At 46.8% G+C, this 25,005-nt stretch overlaps 1 protein-coding gene across 2 annotated transcripts; it reads left to right on the top strand.

The window, feature by feature from the left end:
- The first annotated feature begins 5,892 nt into the window (after positions 1-5,892).
- onecut2 (one cut homeobox 2) lies at positions 5,893-24,416 on the top strand. 2 transcript variants are annotated; one of them, XM_052051027.1, is made up of 2 exons: positions 5,893-7,441; positions 22,253-24,416. In XM_052051027.1, exons 1-2 carry the CDS (start codon positions 6,235-6,237, stop codon positions 22,540-22,542), a joined length of 1,497 nt encoding a protein of 498 aa, XP_051906987.1. In that variant the 5' UTR covers positions 5,893-6,234; the 3' UTR covers positions 22,543-24,416. The 2 variants fall into 2 exon arrangements, with proteins under 2 accessions (XP_051906987.1, XP_051906986.1); XM_052051026.1 differs by having other exon boundaries at positions 5,893-7,448.
- The last annotated feature ends 589 nt before the right edge of the window (positions 24,417-25,005 follow it).

Here is a 25,005-nt window from a genome sequence, read left to right as displayed (position 1 = left end):
GGGTTCGATTCCAGCTCCGGCCTCCCTGTGTGGAGTTTGCATGTTCTCCCCGGGCCTGCGTGGGTTTTCTCCGGGTGCTCCGGTTTCCTCCCACGTTCCAAAAACATGCGTGGCAGGCTGATTGAACACTCTAAATTGTCCCTAGGTGTGAGTGTGAGTGCGAATGGTTGTTCGTTTCTGTGTGCCCTGCGATTGGCTGGCAACCGATTCAGGGTGTCCCCCGCCTGCTGCCCGAAGACAGCTGGGATAGGCTCCAGCACCCCCGCGACCCTAGTGAGGATCAAGCGGCTCGGAAGATGAATGAATGAATGAATATTCAGATTGAAGAATATTTTATTATAGTTTAGCTTCTGAGGGCAGAAAGGTGGAAATAGTGCGTCTTTAATGGGATCCCGCAGGGAAAGTAGTCACCATTTTTGGCTTGTTTTTAAAAAAATTATTTATTTTTTTACATGTTCGCAAAACAAAGAAACAAACAAACCCAAAAAAAAAAGGCTTGCCTAACCGTCCCACAATGGAATCTTTTACGAGAGCATCCGTACCCCCCCTGCGCCGCAGCCTTCCCAAGTTGAAGAATTCCGAATAACCGGCGCGCTAATTCATCGACAGAGATGAGTGGCTGTTTGAGTGAGTGTTTATTTAGAGTTGGACACACAGAGATGATGGCGTGTGGTCACATTTGAATACAGCGGGCGGCTCTGCACGCGGCCATTGTGTTCTCATTAATAGCCGATTTCATGGCCAACAGAACCTCAACAAAAGAGCCAGCGGGGTCTGAAAAGTTTGAAAAGAATCGAGGCGAAGGAAAGGAGGGAGAGAGGAGGCGGCGGCGAGGAGGGAAGGTAGCATCAGATGGAGCAAGAATTACAAGCCAGGTTTTTCTTGGGTTTTATTCTTCTCCCTAACCAAGGACGAAGGATGACCTCCATGATGCGCCGCTCTGACTATTTGACACTTTTCCTGTTCTATGAGCATGAGAAGTGTGTGTGGGCTTTTTTTTTTAACCTTTTAATTCAATTCATGAAGAAACGCCTCGAACACAACATTTATTTATTCAATTATTTTCTTACAATTGCATATACATCAAAAATTGTGTATCGGCTGTCCATCGGATTGTAATTATTAGTACTCGAAGCAATATGGACAGTCGAAGCTTCACTCTGTGAATCTCTTTCAATGAAACTATTTCTCTTTTTAATTTTGGACCTGGTCTGGCCCTCCGGCCTCATGACACCGAGACTTGAAAATGGCTGCCGGCAAAGCCCCAGAACGCATGCAACAGAACTCACCGTGCGGCACCCAACCACTGCTGAAGGAGGAGGAGGAGGAAGATGAGTTTACGGGCGGACAGATGGCTCCCCCATCCCCAAAAAAATGCTCGGTCATTGAGGGAGAGAAGGATCGGGAGGAAGAGATTTGAGGATGGTAGGACCACACTGGTTATATGGAGAGGAAAGAGAGAGAGAGAGAGAGAGAGAGAGAGAGAGAGAGTCAGTGGGACAGATGCGAGGCAAAGCGGAGCGCTGTTTGTCACTAACGCTATAGATTAGCATGTGGTCTCCAGCACAAAGCTGCAGATCAATACTGCTGCTCAGTACACAGCAGATGGCCCGGGACAGGGAGACACGGAGACAGAATCAGAGAGAGAGAGAGAGAGAGAGAGAGAGAGAGAGAGCACAGAGCAGGAGGATAAAATGTCCGATCGTCCCGCAGCTTGATTCTCATTTTACAACATGCCGCTTGTGCTGAGCCACGTTGAACGCCGCTCACCAGGACGCATTTTCTTCTTCTTTTCTTTTATTATTTTTTTTTTTAATTCAATTTACTTGTCCCGGTAGCCGTCGCGGCGTGAATTAGCCGCGGGTTGATTTAGGCGGTTCTCATTCCAAATCAAGTCATCGTTGAACCAGAAACGCTTACGATCGCAATACGTTCATGCTAGTTATTTTTTTTCCTCATCCGCGGTCGAGCAACATGACTCCAAACTGAGTGTAAATAAACAGGCTATTGATTATCTCAACAGTCCGCCGGCTAATCTGCCTTTGTGTCTGCAAGTAGCAACAAAGTGACCAAAGATTGACTTCCCTATCCAATGACTTTTCTCTCTCTCTGAGCAGACTGGAGCTGCCCGTGCTCCGTACGGGGCTACACGCCTCACTATACCGAGCAATAAAAGAAACGATTGAACGATTGATTCTACGATAGTGATATATATTTTTTTTAAGTTAGCACGTCACAATTTCATGTTGTAATTGAATGCAAAAACGTATTGCTGTACATCTGACTTAATGTCATCCAAATTATGACATTTTGCATTTTGTCATATATATATATATATATATATATATATATATATATATATATATAGGCGGAGGTAGTCCAGTGGTTACCACGTCGGCTTCACAGTGCAGTGGTACCGGGTTCGATTCCAGCTCCGGCCTCCCTGTGTGGAGTTTGCATGTTCTCCCCGGGCCTGCGTGGGTTTTCTCCGGGTGCTCCGGTTTCCTCCCACATTCCAAAAATATGCATGGCAGGCTGATTGAACACTCCAAATTGTCCCTAGGTGTGAGTGTGAGCGTGGATGGTTGTTCGTCTATGTGTGCCCTGCGATTGGCTGGCAATGAATGAATGAATGAATGAATATATATATATATACATATATATATATATATATATATATATATATATATATATATATATATATATATATTTTCATTCATCTTCCGAGCCGCTTGATCCTCACTAGGGTCGCGGGGGGTGCTGGAGCCTATCCCAGCTGTCTTCGGGCAGTAGGCGGGGACACCCTGAATCGGTTGCCAGCCAATCGCAGGGCACACAGAAACGAACAACCATTCGCACTCACACTCACACCTAGGGACAATTTAGAGTGTTCAATCAGCCTGCCACGCATGTTTTTGGAATGTGGGAGGAAACCGGAGCACCCGGAGAAAACCCACGCAGGCCCGGAGAGAACATGCAAACTCCACACAGGGAGGCCGGAGCTGGAATCGAACCCGGTACCTCTGCACTGTGAAGCCGACGTGCTAACCACTGGACTACCGGGCCGCCCCAGTGTATATATATATATGTATATATATATACTGTATAAATATATGATCAGTTTTGTTTCTTGGGCCTTCTACAAGCCCCGGCGTCCACCTTCCAGTGCCCCCACCCCGCCTCCTGCATCATACCGCCACCCTCTTCATTTTTTTTTTTCAGCGTTTAACTTCTGTCTGCCCGAGCCTTTTACACCGACATTCTGTCTTTTTCCTTTTTTGCCCACTCCGTCAGCACCTGTGGCCCTTTTTTAACATTTCCCCGTGACGTTTCTCCCCAACCGCCTCCACATTTTCATATGACTCCTCTTTTCCTCGTGACCAAGTCGTTTTGAATGAATGCGCCACACACCGGCTGCCCTCTTTCGTCTGCAAGAGAGAGACAAAACTTTTGAAGAGGAAATAGACAGGTTGCCCCTCAGTAAGACCCCCTGCCTGCCCCTCTGACAGCTGATCAAAAGAAGAAAATGGGTCAGGCTTCTGTTCCTCTGCCCTTAATTACACAACAGTCTTTAAACAAAGCAACATCTGCCCAACTACCCACCCCGCTACTCCTCCTCCATCTTGTCTTTTTTTTTAAGTCCTTATCATCCTTCTTACCACCCAAGCCCGGTTTTACAGGGGTAATTTTTTTTAATTTTCCACGAAGATGCACTGAAAGAGCAACGACAATTGGTGGAAAATTATAGGCAAATAGATACGGCGCATCCCATTAAATCATTTGTTGTCAGCCGTGTCGAGTGTCGTTTCAGAGACGCGTGCAGTGCTAAGTGCGTAATTGCATAGTTAACGTGAACGCTCGCCATTCTTGAGCCTCAACAGGTTAACATGGTACTATTTGTTATTTTCCTCGGTAATCTTGTAGGTTGTAGTTTATCTCCTTAGTTTTAGTGACTCACTTTGATCAACTGTTGAACTCTTTGGGCCAATGCTGTGCATGGAAAGCTTGAGTTTGGAGGGAGTGGGGGGAGGGGGGGTCTTAAGCTTCCAGGCCAGATGGATTTTTTCCCAAAGGAGTTTGATGAATCCGTCTTGCAAATTACTAAAAGAAACTGTTTGTTAAATATAACACCTCCTTAGAAAAAAAGTTTTTTTTTTTGTGACAATCTTGGTGACTGCGCATTTTCACAAAAGATGCTCACATCATATTTTGTTTGGTCAAAGAAAATATTTGTGATCACGTGCACTGATTTCAAATGTGATGGCAGAAGGGGAAGCTGGGACTGGAGTTATTTTGCTCTTATTTGTCCTTGGAAGTGCAATGATTTGTGCAGTGAACAGGCTACAGGCCATAATCCGCTTTCATTGGAGCTCCCGCACTCACTCCTCCATCCACCCCGAGACTGTCGATGACATTGGCATTGACGCGGCAGCAGTTTGCACTTAACCATTGCAACTGTGCTAACTGCTCTAAGCGTCACAAAGCACTGGCCTTAGTTCAGAAAACAAAACCTCCACGTGATCGCCCCCCCCCCCCACATCTGTAGAAATTTTTTCCCCCTCCTTATTTTCCTTCTTTCGATCCGAAGAACAAAAATGTTCCGTTGGCTTAAGATCACTTAAAGCAAATTTCAAACTTTTACTCCACAGTTTAAAGTTCATTCATCAAATTACTGTTCTAGCAAATGTTTGCTTTGTTGAAGCACGCTTACGATCAAAACAAGCATTTTTACCCGGTATGCCTACTCTAACATGAACACTTGTATTTGATTTCACTGTTTGTATTTTAAGCGGTTGCGTAAAGAAGCACAAAGAGAATGCAGCAGCATTTCAGGAATATCGGTTGCGGGCTGCTTGTATCGCTTGCTGCTTCCTGCCACCTTTATCTTAACAATCGGAGGCAGAGGGTGATGAGGTAAGAGCTAAAATGAGATCAAATTTTAATGATCCCTGTGGGCAAATTGTTCCCTGGCAGCTGCAGCAACAGCCGAGGCAAACAGCACCCTCAGCCCATTACAAAAAAAAAAAACCTTGCAGATTAGTATGTGTGTGTGTGGGGGGGGGGGGTGTTTGGGGTGTCACCTCCAAAGCTTTGTTACCCCTACATACATTTTACAGTATCAATGTATTGTTGATGCATTTATGAAAATTCCAAGACTCCAGGTCATTTTTTATTACTTTAGCTTGATTTTTATGAGACTATATATTTTTTTTCATGTACTGTACACTAACTGCCTTAGGCCTGCACTCTGATCTAGAAAAAGAGCTACATCAAAATCAGACGCCTTGGCAAAGATAATACATTTTGACTGACACAGTTTCCAATGTATTTCTGTGTATTGTTAATGTGGTTTGCAGTGTTGCGTGGCAAATTCATGCAAATTAAAAAACAAAACAAAAAACAATCCCGTTGTTGCAGTGCAGTCCCTCACCACTGCAACCTTTCATGAGCTTTGTTTCTCTTGTAAAGTAGGATTTGCGTCCAGCTCTTGTATTCGATTCTGATTCAATGTTTTCGTGTGACCAACTACTTTTAACATGTTGATGGATCGCTCGGATAGAAGCAACAGGAATGGTGGACTAAAGCTTTATAATGGAAATGAGCATACGATTAAAAATAGAATTTAAATATGTATTATGTTTTGTGCGGTGTGAATACCCTCGTAGAGTGTAATTAATTTACTTTTCTGCACGTTTCATCCGTACTATTGAAAAAAACTAAGGGAGTTAACTTATTTATCCCACCCGGATCATCACCGAGGACAATATTGCATCCACAGGGGGTTGTGCACGTCCCGCCCACTAATGTCCTCGAACGTATCTTGATTGGTTAAGCTTCCGGTCAGTCAAAAAAGGTGCCGCCCCATTTAAGATCTGTTCATTTCCACTCCTCCCTTCGGCAGCAGGTTGGGTTGAGCGGTCCACAAGGGGACCGTGGACAGCTCCCGTCTGAGGAGCAGAGCACCACAGGAGGAGGAGAGGGCTGGACATGGGGGAGCCACCGCACAGGCCCGTATGATCGAAATCAACACGATTTGGATGTGCAGCCACCGGGGAAGAGACACACAAAGAGAGCGGAGCGGAGAGGCCATCGGAGGACGGGGAAGAGAAGCGAGGAAGTGAGGGGAAGAGCGGGATACGGCTCCTGACCCATCCCGGCGCGATCAGGGCGGAGAGAAGGGGAGCGAAGAAGGAGAAATATTTCCGCTCGACCTGATGGACTGACGACAGATGAATGAAGACTGCCTACACTAACGCCTATCGATGCCTGGCCAAGGACCTGGACGCGTACGCCATGAATCCGGACATGACAATGGACGGCATCGGCAGCCTGCACGGCGGGGTGGCGGTGAGCTCCGTGGCCCCTGACGTGGAGCTGATGAGCGGCCACAGCCCTCACCACGGCCGCGGGAGCTCCTCGGGGGCGGTGGGGGGCCACGGGGCGGCGGCGGCGGCGGCCCTGCGGATACACCAGGACCTGGCCGCCGCCGCCGCGTCATCCCGCTCGGCCATGGTGTCCGGCATGGCCAGCATACTGGACGGCAGCGGGGAGTACCGTCCGGATCTGTCCCTGCCGCTGCACCACGCCATGAGCGTGCCCTGCGACACGTCCTCTCCCGGGATGGGGATGAGCGGTACTTACACCACCTTAACCCCGCTGCAGCCGCTCCCCCCCATCTCCACCGTGTCCGACAAGTTCCATCATCACCACCACCACCATCACCAGCGGCTTTCCGGCAACGTCAGCGGCAGCTTCACGCTGATGCGCGACGAGCGTGGGCTGCCGGGCATGAACAACCTGTACAACCCCTACCACAAGGATCCCATGTCCGGGATGGGTCAGAGTCTCTCCCCGGTGCTCGGCAACGGCCTGGGCTCTCTCCACAACACCCAGCAGGGGCTCCACAACTACGGCGCCACGACGCACGGAGGTCACGACAAGATGCTCAACTTCGACCCCACCGCCTCTATGCTCGCCAGAGGGGAGCACCACCAGCACCGAGGCCTCGGCGCCCCGGCGGGCGGCATCGTGCCGCACCTGAACGGGATGCACCACCCGGGACATGCGGTGTCGTCGGCGGGACAGCACCCCCACCCTCACCCTCACCTCCACTCACCGTCCCATGGGCCCGTGTTGGCTTCCACCAGGGAAAGACCGCCCTCCTCCTCCGGGACGCAGGGGGGCAACAGTTCGGGGCAGCTGGAGGAGATCAACACCAAGGAGGTGGCGCAGAGGATCACGGCCGAGCTGAAAAGGTACAGCATTCCCCAGGCCATCTTCGCCCAGAGGGTCCTGTGTCGCTCCCAGGGGACCCTGTCGGACCTGCTGCGGAACCCCAAACCCTGGAGTAAACTAAAGTCGGGCAGGGAGACCTTCAGGCGGATGTGGAAGTGGCTGCAGGAGCCCGAGTTCCAGAGGATGTCGGCTCTCAGATTGGCAGGTACCTCGTTTTCTGAATGTGCTCTGCTTTGCGCGAGAATTGAGCAAAACATAAATCCGCGACTTATTTTTTTTTTCGAATACCGTCAAAATACGGTTGATGCGGCGTTTGGCTGAGTTTTGTGTACACGCGTGGCCAATGAGGGAAAGAAAAAGAAACACGAGCGAAATGTAGTTTGAATCACACGCCATTATGTTTACCATTATTGATCAACAAAAAAAGGCGATCGATGGGGAATGACCAGGTCAGAGGATTTCCCTCCAAACACGCCGTTCAACTCACAAAAATGTCCCCCACCGAAGACAAGCTTGCACTAAATGACAGTGAAAAGTCTATTCGAGCGATTTGTTGCCTACTATAAGATTGAGCCACGCTTGATTCAATCGTTGAGCGGCCACTGTTTTACTTTAGTTGAGTGGGCTAGATAGATAGGCGGTGTGTGTGTGTGGGGGGGGGGGGGTGTTATCGAAACAAATTCGGCTTGCTTGAGGGGCTCAGGAGGTTGTGACAGAAAAGGTTGTCAATTCAATTGGTCTGGGGCCCCCTCTAGTGAGGAACCTGGTTTGTGTCCCAACAACAATCCCCCCCTCACCCCCATTGTCTGCAGGGGACAGCCACAGCAGCAGGGGCCCTATAAAAGGTTCAGCTTTTTATTTTTTTATTGTGAGTTTTTTTTTGTGTGTGTGTGTGTTCATTTTTTCGATTTAAGTTGTTGTTGGAGAGGCGTCAGCATGGTGGCGAAATGTACCAAAAGGAGCATTAAGTGATATTGCTGAGGTTTAGTTGTGCTGTACAAGCAGTTTTCTGATGTTCACTCAGTGAAGGCGAGGTTTATTTCACCTTTCTCTTCGAAAAAGGCAAAAAAAAAATTGTAGTCACAAAATAGTGTTGGGTTACTGAGTGCAAAAGACATAAATGAGAATTAGTTTTGCATCCAACGATGACTTACTTCTTCAACCATGTAGAGTAAAAAAAAAAAACAACGCTGCACATTTTATTTGAGCTCATTTTAGTGCGTTGTATTTTTTTTATGACCAGCAAAAAAAAAGATTGAAATATTTGAAAGTTATGGATTTTAGTTGAATAAAATAAAATAAAGAATGCATTCAGCAATAAATCTAATTGAAGAAAAAAATGCAAAAAAGAAATGTGGGGAGAAAAATTGTTTGATTTCAAGTCATTGGTGGATGTGGTGATCTGCAGTTAAATATACATTTTGATTTGAAGTCAAGATGGACATTTGTCAAATGCTAACGCTCTTCAAATATTTTAAGATAAGATATCCTTTATTTGTCCCACAATGGGGAAATTTACAGTTTTAGTAAATTTTGGGTTTTCAAATGATGTTACTCTCTATTAGGGTATGATTAGGTTGAAATGTATGTTTAAAAAAAAAAGTAAAGTAAAAAGTATGGCTTGTTTAAATAATCCGTGTGGTACAAGAACCCAAAACTGTTCAAATAAGGCTTGTTGTTCAATCCAAAACAATCAGTTGTGGGATTTATTTTTTATCGCTTTCAATTGTAGTGCTAGTATTTTGAATTTGGCAAGCATAACTTACACTGATTCAATTTTAAATTAGATGATGGCATTGCAGTTATTTGTGCTGGACTTAGTCGTGGTTTGCTCACGTCAACTGATTCAATTGCCCTGCCAAAAAATACATCTCTCACGATTAAAAGGAAAATTTCAATCCATCCATTTTTATTTACCATAAAAAAAAGAACTGTGACTTGTGCTTTGCAAAACTAAAATGCAGTGTGTAATATCAAGGTCTATTTGAAGTGTATTTTTTTTTTGTGTGTGGGGGAAATACGCATTTTTTTCCCCCCAATAATATGAAATCAAGGTTTCAAAACACAACGGTTTTAGGATTGTGGTGGCAGTTTTTGTTGAGCTTTATAACATGACCGTTATGTTCTACTTTTGCGTGTGTGTGTGTGTGTGTGTGTGTGTATATAGATATATGCAGTTTGTGCTCAAGCTCTGACAGATGAGATTATCTCTGCACAATTGCACTGTTCTTTGATTCCTCGATTTCCGTCCATCGACCCGATGGCAGGGGTCGCTTGGTTTTGACGGCTGTTGTTTGATTATATAGATTAACAGGAAATGCCTTCCGTGAATGAGGGGGGGGGGGGGGGGATTTGGGGCCAAGCGCTTTCATGCCATGTGTGTTAAAAATAATCGGCAATATGCAGACACACACTAGCCAGCATCCTGCTGTCCTGTGGCGCTTGTTTTGCTTTGCCGCTTGACGTTTGCATGCGCGACATGCTCGCCGTGGTTATTTGTTCAACGTCTACAATTCACGCCCGGATTCTTGCTTTCTCATCAGAAAATGTCAGCGCACAAGAGCAATTGTGCCATCCTCCCTTGAAGTGAGTGGATTGTTATTGTCCTGATCGGTATTTTTCCCCAACCACATTTTCCAAACTCTTAAAAAAAAGCCGTCAGGTGAATGACCCCGTAAGTCAAGGAAAACATGCTCCTGTTTGTGTGGAACTTCCAACGACTGAATATCGTTGAATGAGGTGATCAGCTGTGGTCATTGGAGTGCGAAGATTATGTATGTGGCCGCCCAGGGATGACGATCGTTATTTCATTGCACTCGCTCTTCGCCAATATGACTTTTTGAACTGACTATGGCACAACAGGGAGCTGCAAATCCTCCATCAACAATGCTACAGCCAGCTCATAGAGCTCGGGTCAAAGGTTAGAGTTGCAACATGCGGATATTAGCTGTGGTAAATGTGACCGTTGCGGGGTGGGTTGGAGGGGGGGGGGGTACTATGAAGCCTTTCTTCATCTTTTCAAAATAAATATTGCTACCAGTTTGACTGTTGTGTATAAAAGCAGTGTAGTCCCTTGGAACAGGGGTCAAGAGCCGCTCCTCTGCATCCACACTGTTCGTGCCGTCGCAATTCCCTTGCTGAAGATACCGAAACTCAAAGTTGACCGGGACTCAGCGAAGCTACTTCATTATTTCATGACCGCTAGCTTTGTCATTTGGATGTACAAGTAAAAAAAAAAAAAGTTTTTGTAGAATACCCTATTTGCTATTCTAGTGTAAAGTGCTCTGTGCTCGTTGGTGGAGTTTTCTTCTTTTGGTCTCTTTGTCGACGCCGTAAGTAGAAAGCTGCGTTTGCGCCGTTGTGGGAGTGACGACAGCCTAACTACCTCGACCCATCCCCTTCAAATTCCGCACAGGGAAGGCGCGCACACAGTCTTTGATGTTGCGTAAGCCGAAATGGACTCGCTAGAGTCCACGCAAAAGATCGGAGCACGTAAAATACTTTTGTATGGAACTGTAAGAAGATCTCCATTGTCAGATGATGTAAAGTTGACTGCTGTAGAGAGCGCCTTCCACATTTAATCGTGCGTACACGTGTGACATCCACCTCACGCTGTCGTCATGTTTTGACCGAAATACGTTCGCATCCGCCACACATATCCGCGCAGGTCAGAATCTGTCGGCATCAAAGCCACCAAAATCACTTTTTAAGCCACCTGCGCCATAACTTAGACCTGCTTTCACCTGGTCTAAAATCTAGCATACTTTCAATCGTCACCGTACGCCATGTCAAAGAAAATGGCCACGTTCCGCCGGCAACACCTACGATGACATAGTGCGACAAAATAGGACAGGACCCCCAAAAATGTTGGGCAATTACAACCACCAAAAAAAAAAATGCCTTGTGGAGTTGTAGCACGCCGGCTTTTATTTTGGCTTAGAGGTGGAAGGCGCAGCTATGGGAATTTATCTTCGTGACTTGAATCAATCTACAGTACATGGAGTGGAAGGGAACTCTCGAAACTTCAAAGCTCAAGAACGAATTAATCCAACTCTAATCATTGGCATGTCAATTTAGTTTGGTGTCAAGCCCCGCCCATCGGAGCTACGAAATGGTGACTTAATTGATACGAAAACGCGTCCGAACGCTCCAAGGTGAGCAGCCTTGAAATGTGTCCCGAGCGTTACCTCTTTGCCTCGTTTCTCCCTCTCATTCTCTCTTTTTTTGTGGGGGGGGAGGGTGGATATTATGTGATTGTCAGGGGAATCGAACACAAGAGCAGAGGCAGCAGCAACCCGATGAATTATTGATGGGGAATCTCGGCGTGACCCTCCTCGGTCTGCTCACTTCACTTCTTCTTCACCTCACAGCCGGGTTAACCAGGCAAAATGGAGGGAGGGAACAAAAAGGGGGGAGGGAGAGAAGTGCGCAGCCCATTGTTTGGTTGGAGGATGCTGCCCGTGACGCCCAATGAATTATGGATGAAAAGAAAACGATCCACAAATCAGTGTTGGAATACAGGCGAGATCATATTTCCGGATAAACCGTTCCGTCGGTGCGACCGTTGTGCAACTAATCGGCGATAGCATTGACAACGAAGAAAAGCAAAATGGGATGGCATGGATGACTAATCCTGTCATCGGATGAGCTCACATTTGTTCATCTGGGATGACGTTGGAACTGTCAGCGGATACGCTGGCCCCCATAAGACTTGAGCAATGACACACGTGGAGGCATGAAAGTATGAACGAGATAAGTCCGGTCCTTTTGCTCAAATCGCAACGCAAATCCCAATGATCAGACTCTGAATCGCTTCCATTTGGCGTGTCCAGCTGCGAGCAGATTCGGTGCATTATTAATGAGCCGGACTCTGCTGTACGGCACGACAATTACCGGCAGTTGCTCTCCGTGTGTTTTTGCGGCCACGTATTCGGGCTGACAGTCGTACAGATTCCGCCAATACAGATCGCTTCTGATTTCAGGTTCTCTTCTTTGGACCTGCTTCCTATTCACCGTGTGGCTATTGATCCATAATCACAGATTTTTGGCTGCTTGGAGCACATTTCCGTTTGCGATTGGTTTCAACGGAAGAAGTTGGCTTGTTGTTTACAAAGCTCCAGCACGACACCGTATACTCTTACGCTTAAACGGAAGAACAACATAAATAATTGTACGCACATGACATCGCATCACAACGTATTCGAATGCTCTGGAGCACGTGTGCAGCGGCTCTCTAGGTTCGTACGGTAGCGTTTTTTAAATCAATAAATAATAGAGTCTAATAAAGTCATTTTGTTCGCTCCGAATTGGATGATGGTCATTCGTGCATTCAGAATAACGACATATCAATATAATGCATTTACATCATCAGATATTCTTTATCATCATTAGAGTTCGTTCGATGCGACCGGGTCATTGAGCAGATAAAGTCGTATCCTTCAACAATCCGCTAAGTCGGATTGCTAAATGTGACAGGGGAATTGAACCATTCAATGGGAAAACCGTCGGCAGTTTGTTTGTTTACATTCAAAATCGGATCGTTGCAAATAGGAGAGACGTCATGTCGGATCATTTTTCATCGGCGTCCTCATACTGGAACCTTCTATCTCGATTCTCTCTTTCGTTGCAGCTGCGGTTGTTGTGCAAGTGCCCTAGAAATAAAATTTCAACCTACAAAGAAGCGTCAGCGTGTATTCACAAAGACGATTGAAAGTGGTTCAAGACAAAGTCCAAGTCCAGGTTTTTTTTTTTTTTTTGGTTGTTGTTTTCTGCGCAGGTAACTAACATGGGATTAGGGTGACGAGGATTGATGCTTTCTTGACATTTGTTCCCATTCTTTCGAGAACTGCCTTTTATCACCTTGACCAGGTCACTTTTTTTTTCCCCTCCTTTCAAACCGCGTCTCCTCTCATCCGTCCGATAAAAGCGAAGGCAGCCGAGGTGTTTGCGGGATGCAGGCTTTGATTGGCACCCGACCTGTGATGACAGCCTTGACTGCTTTCTTGATCGCCTCGGGATAAAAAGACGGGTTTTACTCTGTCCGGCAAGGGTACTGACTTTAGAAAACGAACAGTCAATCAAACTGTAGGGATGCAGCACAAGAGATCAAATTGCTGCGCGATTTCACATAAAGTGGGAGACCGGTTGCCCCCCCACCCCCACCCAACATCAGCAAGTGGCCTTTGAAGGTCTTTGCTTCGTGTCTGTTGTTGCTTTTTCACCTTTTGAGTGAAAGGCAAATATTCATTCATTCATCTTCCTAACCGCTTGATCCTCACTAGGGTCGCGGGGGGTGCAGTGCTGCAGCCTATCCCAGCTGTCTTCGGGCAGCAGGCGGGGGACACCCCGAATTGGTTGCCAGCCAATCACAGGGCACACAGAGACGAACAACCATTCGCACTCACACTCACAACTAGGGACAATTTAGGGCGTCCAATCAGCCTACCATGCATGTTTTTGGAATGTGGGAGGAAACCGGAGCACCCGGAGAAAACCCACGCAGGCCCGGGGAGAACATGCAAACTCCACACAGGGAGGCCGGAGCTGGAATCGAACCCGGTACCTCTGCACTGTGAAGCCGACGTGCTAACCACTGGACTACCGGGCCACCTGAAAGGCAAATAGAACCACAAAATTCAGACTGCTCCGCTCATATTTTCTTTTCACCAAATATTTCACCGGCGGTGCTAAACACAAGCGTGAAAATAATCCAGCAGCTCATCAATATCTTAAAAGAGTAAATATCGGCCTCGCTCCTTCTCACTAGGGGCGTAGCATATCACAGCCGCCGTGCGGTCATTTATTCGATTTCGAGCGTCCTCAACATTTACGGAGGTGTTGGAGTGGTACGAGTGTCGCCCCGGCTCAACAGAGCAGCAATGAGAAGAAAATGGGCCCCCGTCTCGGCTTTATTAAGGCGGTCAAATCAAACGTGACATCTGCCCGAGCGCTCGTCCAAGCCACACAAAAAGCAGCGGGAAGAAATAAGAGCGGCGTGAACACAAATCCTCCTCCACGAGTAGAAATCAGATCTTCGGTAGCCGACTTGAGTCCTGATGTCAACACTTTTTGGAATGAACAAAATGGAGGTTGTGAGCTCGGCGCTCTCTCTCTCTGCCTCTCCTCAGAAATAGCACTCACTCAACCCGGAGCAAATGGAAACTGGAATGAATGAAAACAGAGATTTGTCATCCATGCATGTCATTTTAAAACTCAAACGACATCTTTGAGTGGCGATTGAAAATTGTGAACGGATGCAAGAATCAAAATCTTGCAGTCGGCTCCAAATTTTATTCTGGGCTGACATGATGACATTTGAACAAAACTTTTCCCAAACATAACATTGCGTCCATAATATTAGGGAGATATTATTTGTGTATTTCCTGTAAAATGGACGTCAGAAAGAGATTTGATGAGATTACAACTCAAACAGTGGCCATTGTGCTTCGTGATGATGTCACAAAACCAACAAGCAGAGACTTCGGACAACGCTCGCCAACCAAACTTTATGTTCCCACTTTGTCCGTTCTTTTCTCTTTGTTGTCGCTCAAAAAAATGCTCCGCCTTGCCCTCGACTTTCCTCCGGTTCATTAGTATTGTCATCGCAGCGTGGCTGAGATAATTCTGTCTGCGGGTGTAATGAATAAAGACAGGCGGCACGGAGGTGTCGGTCTCCGGACGGGCATTATGGCGAAAGACAAACAGCGGCGAGAGAAATCAAAGGACAACTAAAAAACCCTGGCGGTATTCGACCTCGCGTTGGAAAACATTGCGTAATAACGAGATTAAAAGAGGTGAACGCGATTAGATATCAGGGTAAAAATAAAACGTACGAGATAGGCCGATATATTTCACGATGACTAATCGTGTTAATCGGCAGATTGTCATCGCGCGGTTAGCTTAGCGTCACAGCCGTGCAGCCGAGAGTTGAGGGTTGGAATCTCGGCTCGGCTCGATTTGACATGTTCTGCCCATGCAGGTGGTCCAGTTTCCTTCAACATGGAGAGAAAAAAAAAACGGCAAATCGAAGACTCCCACTCATTGTTGATGCGAATGGCCATTTGTTTACATGTGCTCTGCTACTAGCTAGCAACAAGTCCAGAGTCTGATGTCAGCTGGGTTCTATTCCAGACCCCCCCCCCCACCCCCTCCACCCGCGCGTGACCCCAATGAGGACAAGTGATCTAGAACGAGGATGAATCATCGAATCGGCATTCGGTGAAAAATAGATCGGTTGTCGTTTGATAGCTGCGTGTTGCCTCAGCGGCCTGCAAATTTGCTGATGTTGCGTCTGTAGTGGATCAATGCTCAGCTGATGCTCTGATACTGACACCAAACGGCAACGTTTGTTGTCTCTGCTCCGCTTTATTTAGATATTCTGTGTGTGTGTGTGTGTGTGTGTGTGTGTGTGTGTGTGTGTGTGTGCGTTCGATCGGGAAGCAGCAGCTGGGGCCGGGCCCGTGCGTTGGGGTGCATGTATGCGGATCGATGGCAGTAATCCAGAGCAGATTAAAAGAGCATTAATACCGGCAACGATAAGGTAAACGCTACGGACCGAGATCTTCATTGATCTGTAGGAACCTGATCCGGACTGGTTCCTGGAAGAGAACGGAAGGCAGTGAGTGGGAGGGGGGGGGGGGGGGGGGTTAAGGCTGACAAACCGTTTGTATTCCACTGAGAGGTTTCATGATTCGGAAATGAATTTTAATGACAGCTTGGACCTTCCAGGTGAAGAATCGTCCGCTATGACATTTTGATATAATGCGGTGCGCCATTTGTCTTGACTTAAAGCGCCTGGCAAAAAAAAAAATGAATTAAAATTCTTTGGGGGTGGAGGGGGGTGGGGGGCTGCAATGGATTCTTGGAATGTCAATTCATTTCAATTCCGAATATTGATTTCATAAAGTGAGACATAAGCGTGGTCACGAAAGACATCAATTTACAGGGCAAGGCACCGCTCATCTGTCTCTGCCCCCAAATACTTCCTGTATTGAAGATGCCCTCGAAAAACGCAGCAAAATATTTCGCAGCAAATTCCCCCCGACTTTCAATACTGCTATTAAACCAAATGTTTCCCGTAAATTGAACAAACGTTTATTGCCCTTTTGGAATATTTCCGCGGCCTGAATGAATCTGGGACCAAATTGTAAAGTCCCTTCGGCAGGGATGCAGCGCGTTCCTAAACATTGGGTGCGTTTGTCAAAGCAGGCGTCGGTATTTTCGCTCGTCCGAAATAACCCCGAAGGCGATACAACAAAGTCCATGCGTGCGACTTGCATAATTGTGCAGATGTTGATACTCGACGAGAGTGTGTTCATGTCAAACGAGTGTATTGCGACAGAGCTAATATTGATAGCGTCCAATGTCTGTTGGCCAGCATCATTCACTGCTAGTTTCTGCGTAGCATGTTCTAACCCCCCCCAACCCCCCCCCAATGTTATTTTGTTACTAGATCCAGATTGTTGTCCAGATCACAACAGTGTATAGTTCATATTGGACTTAATCCTCAATTTTTTTTTCTTGCGATTCTGAAGTAGATTTATAGAACAACCCCCCCACTCCCCCCACCCCCCAACACCCCACCCCCACCCCAGAGAGTGTTTCTTCAGATGACCCGAAGGCTTATCATTGTCTCCGCTGGTGCTGATAAGTCAACAGCAAACCTGATCATAAGGCGAGACAATGATGAACTCTGGCGGTTAGCTACCCCCCCCCCCCCCCAAGCCTTCATATTTGGTGGTAAAAGCATTAAAATCTCGTTTGATGTGCATTAGACTTATGAAACCGGGTGCAATCCTCTTCTATCTGATTGTCCCACATAACTGGATTCATTTCCTTGATACCGCCTGTTATTGGATTCAAGTTTTAGATGAGATGGATCGCATCCAATTGTAGATATTGCGGCCTTTAAATAAGTTGACAGGTTACCGGGGGGGTGGGGGGGGGGGTCGCCGGAAATGCGCGTCCATCCGCTCGCTCTGACGGCCATCATTGCGCCAATTGCCGCGCTCCACATTCGACTTCCCGTTTCACTACATCATCGATAGAATTAAAAAAGACGTCAGATTCGTGTGACTTGAAGTATTTTCCCCGCCACGGGCGTTTTGGCACCTGACCGACAAGCAAATCTGATCAACTTCGGGTGAGTTGGCACGGAACAAAGTGGAGACGAGCTCCTCTTGATCAATCATCAATAACAATCCCTAACGATGTATTGATTGCGGAATATTATCTTTCTGCCCCGTGTTTGCTCTCTGCTGTGTGCTGCGAGACAGGCCGCCGGTGGCTTCGGGAAGCCAAAAACAGAGCTGATAAGGACGAGTACGGAGAAGCCGGTTAACTCATCATCTATTAGCCGAGCGTGTCTATGGGTGTGTGTGCGCGCGTGTGTGTGTGTGTGTGTATACATGTGTGATTAAACACTGGCTCCCTTTGACTTATCCTCACTGTCAACATTTAGAAGGTCATGGTTAGTGAATGTTTTCCCCGAAGCCCGAGAGACTCGCCTGGAAATTCAAACTTTCTGTAATTTGGAGCCTCGTTACTCATTCCGGGGCCATTGTCTTATCGTGTCTTCAGGATGGATGGATGGATGGATGGATGGATGGAGAGATGTGTATGACCCGGTTTTCCGGCACTGGGGCTCACTTGCTGGGAATTCCCGCATGTCCCAAAACGGTGTGTTGAATTACTGGGCAGCAAACGGTGAAACGGATTTCTGACGCATAGCTGAAAACGACGACAAACAGTGCGAGGGAACAAAAACTTCTTTTGATCGCCTCTCTGACTCAATCTTCTCAAAACATGACGTGTACTTATTGCGAAATATTTTATTTTGAAAAAGGGACGGGATTCTCTGTGTGACATCAGCATCACGCTCGTATTAAACCCACAAACTAGCAAAATGAATTTTTAAAAAAATGGAAAATTTCTTTGCAACATGGAAACGGCCCAGTGATGAAACACACTCGTAGCACATTCACACCATTAATTTTATGCTGATATTGATCTCCAATCAGTTACACTAATGATTAAGTGCTTGGGCCGCTAAGTGTATTGAATAGCGCTGATGTAATTCCATATTTTTCTTTACATTAGAAACGTCTTTAAGCAACGGGTGATTACACTTTTAGTGCTCCTGTGGGGGATTTCCACCGGTTAGGACACTCGATGTGGGAATTGAACACAAACAAGTATTCACACGCGTGCGCATGTGTGTGTGTGTGTGTGTGTGTTTACATCAACGGAAAAGAATGCTCAGTGTGACGTCATTAATAAAATCAAGGACCTTCGCCCCCATTTGCGCCACGGGCGACAAAAATCGTGTGGCATCACAACAGGAGGGTAACACACCCTATTGAACAAAACAAAGTAGAACAACCCCCCCCCCCCCACCACCCTTTCCTTTGAGTCCCAGGAGGGGAAAAAAAGTTTCAACAGACAACAAAAACAACAACAAAACAAACAAAAAACACAAAAAACACACTTTGATGCCCCCCCCCCCCCACACTACTGCATAGAAATGAAGATTCCGTTCACATTTAACGGCGCACACCACAACAAATGGACCTGAGCCGCCGTCCTGCTAGGTGGAAATATCATATCCTGGATGTTGTATGTTTTTGGGAGCGCTCCTCTTCCGACTACATTGCGCCGTGGAGACCGAGAGAGCATTTCCGTTTTGTCAAAACGGAAAGAGGGAAATGATCACAGAGCATTAGGCGCAACCGCACACACTCGCGCACGCACACACACACACTCAGGGCTATTATATAGCGTTGATTGCTAAGTGCTAAAATATTGCACACCTTCATATAAATCGGCTACATCGCATATGTTGTGTCTGAAAGGAGGAAGAATCATCTTTTATTTGTCATGTGCGCGCAACATTTATGCTAACAAGGATCCAGGATCGATTATGTAGCATACCGGTAGTTGTGAAATTCACCGGGTCGTCTTTTGACCACAACTAGACTTCAGAAATAGATAACAGTGGACTCAAATGTCAATTCATCGCGGTAATATTTGGGAGCAAACGGAGTCACTTGTGACAAGCTGCTGACAAAAGATTGAACAAAATCCTCAATTCAGCTCTGCTGGCTCCCGATGGGAGTGTTTGGATATGCCGAAACGTGGCGCCACACTCCAGCAGTGAAATGTATGTTGAAGGACGACTTTACTACTTACCCTGCACTTACATGCCCTCGCTGTAATGGATACCAGGCATAAGTGGTAATGGTGCAATTAAAAAAAAAAAAGATACAGAGTGCACGAGGAGGCAAGCCTTGGTGAAAGGAAAAAAAAAAAAGAGCGATAGGAGGGGCAGAAAGATGAGGAAGAGGAGGGGGGGTGGGGTAGGGGGGGTGAGTGATGCGAACAGGCCCGAAGAAGTAAAACGATAGAGGCGGCGAAGGAGGATGGACACAAGACAATGGCGCAGGGTGCTAATGGAGACAAAAGAGTGCTGAGGAAAGCAAAACTGATGGAGGGAGAAAAGATCAGAGACGACACACACACACACACACACACACACACACGTTTTTATCCCATTAGAACCACCGATCCACGCGCGTCTTCCACAAAGCAGTCCCTTTTTTTGAAGTATCTGCACCCCCCCCCCCCCTCCCCATTAATTTGTTAGGTGCATTTGTTGGAATGATGTTGCTGATGGCAGCGATGGGGCAAATTGTGGCTTGGAAGTTGGTGTCGAGAAGTCGGCAAAGTAGATATCGCTCATCATGTGCCTGTATTCAATGAAATGCGATACTGTTAGCATTCAGAAGCTTCTTTCATTCCAATTCACAATTTTTTTTTTTTTTTGTGCTCCAAGCACAATTTTAAGCCTTTTGGGGACAGCGGCTACTACAGTGGACGGCTTGTTGTGTTATCAGGGTATCGTTGTTGCATGAAAGGGTTTATGTCAGATTGCTTTTTTTTGTGTGGGCGGGGGGGGGGGGGGGTGGTGAAACAGTGGCAAAAGTGTTTCGTCTGAGTATCACAAGTAAAAATTAAATAAGACAAATAATTTATAACCACACAACCGTGACTGGGGGGGAATGTTTTTGCATTTGAAAAAGTAATTTGATATGACATTTGGGCGTCTACCTAATTGGATGCTAAAATACACCAAACGGATAAAAAGACCCACCAACTGAGAGGTAAACGGGCACAAATGATAAAACGCATCCCGTTAATTTAGCGCCTCTTTAATCATCTACCGTGCTTTCTTTTCTTCTGGGTTTTTCTCCTCCTCTTCCGGGCTTGTTGTTCCACTCTGTCCATTGTCGACACATCTGCTTTCCATCCGCATTTCTCTTTACAGTAACGGTGTCGATAAAAAGAACATTTGGTCGGCCTGCACTCTTGCTGTTTGTTGTTTTGCGAGCCACTCCGAACACTTGACTCAAGTTGCTTCAGATGAGGCTTGGTCAACAATTTGCTTTCCAAGCTGCCATCTGCACTATCTGATCATTGTGTTTTTGATGAGGGGGGGGGTGGTTATTTATTTATTTATTTATTTATTTAAATGCGTCATAAGAAAGTGCAAAGACCAAAAGGAAAAAACATGACAGACCATCCATTTTTCTAGAGCAGGCATGTCCAAAGTCCGGCCCGCGGGCCAAATCCGGCCCGCGGTCGAATTTTATCCGGCCCTCGGCCCCTGTCATAAAATCAGTGCCGTCTGGCCCGCAGGTTGGGCGCAATGGAACACGTGTTGCATTGACTGAGGTCTCGTAGACTGGTGAGTGATGTTTCATAGAGTACTGCTTCCCTCTAGTGGCTAAATTAGTAATAGCATTCACTAAATGAGTAATAGCATTTAGACACTAGAGGGCATCACTCACGAGTTAACAAGACATTATATTGACTGATATGTCATATTTCAAATGATCCTTGCAGTTGTGGATATGTATGGTGATCCATTTTATGTTTCAAATCAATCAATTTGCACTCAGGAGACTTCTGTTTAAGAAAAAGTCAAGTGAATAAGCAGTTGCATGTGATATACCCGTTTCAAATGAACCAAAAGAAATTCTTAAAATTGTTGAAATTAAAATAAAAATGGAAATGTCAAACAGACTGGCTTACTAAAATTTGTTGAACAATATTGTTGTTCAATGTAAAGAATGTCAGCCAAGGTCGGCCCCCCGACATTTTACCACATAAAATCTGGCCCCCTTGGCAAAAAGTTTGGACACCCCTGTTCTAGAGCTTCGAAACAGGAGTTGCGTTATTTACCTTTACATATTTAACTAAAGGAACAATAAGTCAACTGTACCGAAAGGCTGTCTCGAAAAAAAAAAAAACATTTAAGAAGAACAACAACAACAAAGAAAAAGTCTTGAGTCCGCATCATCCAGTCTCATCGGTTTGTCGAGTCTCGCGCTGATCGTTCTTTGAGGAAGAACAAATCGACTGCTCCCATCATCTCGCCAAGCCGAATCATTCTGACAGCCCGAAATTGATTGCGGCATAACTCATCAGAGGATTCTTAAAACGGCGTTACGACGATAGCACCCGGGCAACGATATCCGAGACCACGGAGGTCAACTTATCCAAAATGATCGCCGATACTGCCCGCACTTATGGACGCGTTTAGCAACACGGCAGCGATCCGATGAAAGACGGAGCAACTCTGCCTTATTGATCCTATTGATCACGGCCGTCTCACCTATAAAGAGCACGCCCCTCCCCCACCCCCCACCCCCACGCCCACCCCTTTACACTCACCAACTGCTTGATTCTCAACCCCTCCCCCTTGTTCTCAGAACCCCTTTTGAATAATATTTGATCCTCAGTGTAACCCCGATCAGAGGGTGGGGAGTCGGGGGGGGGGGGTGATTGAATCACTCAAGTGTGCGCCTTGTTCATTGATTGCAGCGGTTGTGTTTGTTTGTGTGTGTGTCTGAGTGATTGCGATGTCTCTCCTTTTACATTTCACTTTAGCGCTACTCCCCCCGATGGGCAACGCTAACATTGCGCCTGTCTTGTCTCGTTTGCCATTTATCGGCTGCAGCGTGCAAGCGGAAGGAGCAGGACACGGCGAAGGAGCGCAACAACACACCAAAGAAATCCCGCCTGGTCTTCACCGACCTGCAGAGGCGAACGCTGCTGGCCATCTTCAAAGAAAACAAGCGGCCTTCCAAAGAGATGCAGCTGACCATCTCGCAGCAGCTGGGCCTGGAACTCACCACCGTCAGCAATTTCTTCATGAACGCCCGACGCCGGAGCCTGGACAAATGGACAGACGACGGAGCCAGCCCCGGCGCCCAATCTTCAGCGTCCAGCACTTGTACCAAAGCGTGATGATCGGAGGCGGGGTTGGTGACGGGGGTGAGAGGGGTAGGACGGGGGGTGGCTAAAGGGCGGGTGGGCGGGTAGGGGGGGGCGGTCCTGGTTTAGCCTGATCCAAAGCGGGGAAAACCAAACCTTTTACTTTGATTTGTTTGTCTGTTTGTCAAAGGGGACAAATTGAGAGAGGGGCTGCTCACTGTGACGACTTGGACCCAAAACCGCCTTTTGCAAACTCATCACAAATCCATTCCTAGAAGCTGAAGGCTAAAAAAAAAAAAAAAAAATCTTCACCACTGGTGTCTCTTTTGGGACCACACGAGCCTAAATACCAAAGACGAGAGGACAATATATGTTTTCTATTATGCAATATAAGCTAGGAAGCAACCGCCGGACTATCCAACGAAAGCTTTATGACTACAGAATGTGCAAAGAACGACTGGACATTTCCGTCCCATGTCCAAAACCAACGTTAACTCCTCACCCCAAAACCAAAGAGTACGCAATGAAAACATCCAATTCCATTTTTTTCTTATTTATTGATTTATTTACGTTTGGCACCGAGTCATAGAAATTCACATTCTGACGTCACCCTTCGAGTTCAATTCCGGCGACGGGGAAAAAAAGTCATTTGCCTTCACGCTGTCGTTTTGAACTTGACGAGCGTCGCCATCGAGCTCCGATCTTAACCAAAGACCACAAAGGAGGCGTAAGAAGTCGTCAATTCTGCAATGTTAGGCTTGACAACGGAAGCACAAAGACACACTTGGCCGGGATCCGCCGCAGGCACATCAACCTTCATCACAGTCTGAGCCGATATGATCAACTGCAAGTTTGCCCCCCCCCCCCCCCAACTCCCCCCGGGAATGTGTACGAGTCATGCGAGCACAATGTTGAAGCACATTTCTTTTGCAATAGAACCGGGGCTGTCTGCCAAGCCAAGTGGTTTTCCGCATCTTAGAAAAAAAAACTCAGGATGCCATTTTTCTAAACGGTGGCTGAAATCCACTCTGCGCTCTCTCGCCGTCACGCGCTAAGTTGCACGCTGGCGCGTCATCCCGCGCGTCCTTTCCCAAATGCGTTGCCCAGAACGTGCAACCCGACAGAAACGTGGCCAAGCTTAACCCACGTCCTCCAGTTGACCCCGATTTTGAGTCGCCACATCCGGCCAGTGGTTTTTTTGTATTCCAGCATTGGCAGAGTCTTCAACTGGGTGAAACGATTTCCATTACGAGAAACTAGAAACAGAGAAAAAAAAAATCTTATTGCGGAACACTTTAAGTGTGATGGCCTTTAACGATCAGAAACGTTGAGGGATAGCAAAGATTGCCATACTCGATCTTCCTTTTTTCGTTCGTATCTTGTAATCGGCCATTTTTGGACCGCCATATCGAACCACCGCAAAGAGCGACGGCAACGACCATTTGATCCCGCGGGGGACGGACTGCCCAGGCGAATCAGGGCCTTTGTAATAGTTAAAGAGGACAATCCAAAGACGATGTCTGGAAAGTCCGTCTCCCGCAGAGGATCTCGAGTGAGAGGACGTGCCGTCGCGCTTCAAACAAATCCATCGTCCGATGTCAACATTTTGTTCGCGGCGCGTATCGTTACCAAAATACGGCGCGCCCTTATACGATCACTGTGACGGGAATAGGAAACCCCCCCGCGACAACACCTCAACCGCCATCACCTCCTACTATGTTCTTGCAGCCTTTGCGATCCATAATCACCTCATCAATCATCTCTCACGTGAGCTATCAAACCAAAAATAAAAAATAAAAAATAGCAACCGAACCAAAGCAAAGGCGCCAGTCAGCAGCCCCTGCTCCTGTAGAAACCCCCAGGCCGGTCCGAGCCTGGTTAGAAGCAAGCCAAAGGCTTAAGATTGGGGGTGGGGGGGAGGGGGGGGTAAGGACACTGAGACTTTTTGTATTTATTGACAAATCGAAACCAAAGAAAACCCTTTTTCTGCACCTAACTGTTCCAACAAATGGACTGGAGATGGAAGAGTATTACTACCAAAAAAAAAAACAAAAAACAAACCAAAAATATTTGGGGGAGGAAAAAAAAAAAAATCAAAAAGAGTGGATTCAGTGATGTCAAGGATAGAGGACGACGCTGTGAGGATGAGGAGGGATGACATCACAAGAGAGGAGGAATAGCTTTGTTTTGGCAGAAGGCAAGTCAAGCCGCGGCCAAGTTGGGGGACTGAAAAAGGGGGGAAAAAAAACACACGGGGAGGGGGGGTGGGCGGGAGGACGCCGTCGTCAGTGTTCTTCCCTCCGGCCTGCAAATGTCCGAACATTCATGTGTCTCTCACGGTTGAAGAGTGTCTTTAACGTGTGCCTATGCAGTTTTTCAGCGTCAAAAAATGGTTCAACGAACAACAGAAACCTCAGCTAACAAACCAAAGATTCACTGTTAACGCCAGAAGCAGTTCTCCTCCTCTTCTAACAGCCCAACCTCGGCTAGCACGTT

This window comes from Hippocampus zosterae, chromosome 18, assembly GCF_025434085.1.
Source record: "Hippocampus zosterae strain Florida chromosome 18, ASM2543408v3, whole genome shotgun sequence".
NCBI lineage: Eukaryota > Metazoa > Chordata > Actinopteri > Syngnathiformes > Syngnathidae > Hippocampus > Hippocampus zosterae.
This window is presented reverse-complemented; position numbering and strand designations above follow the sequence as displayed.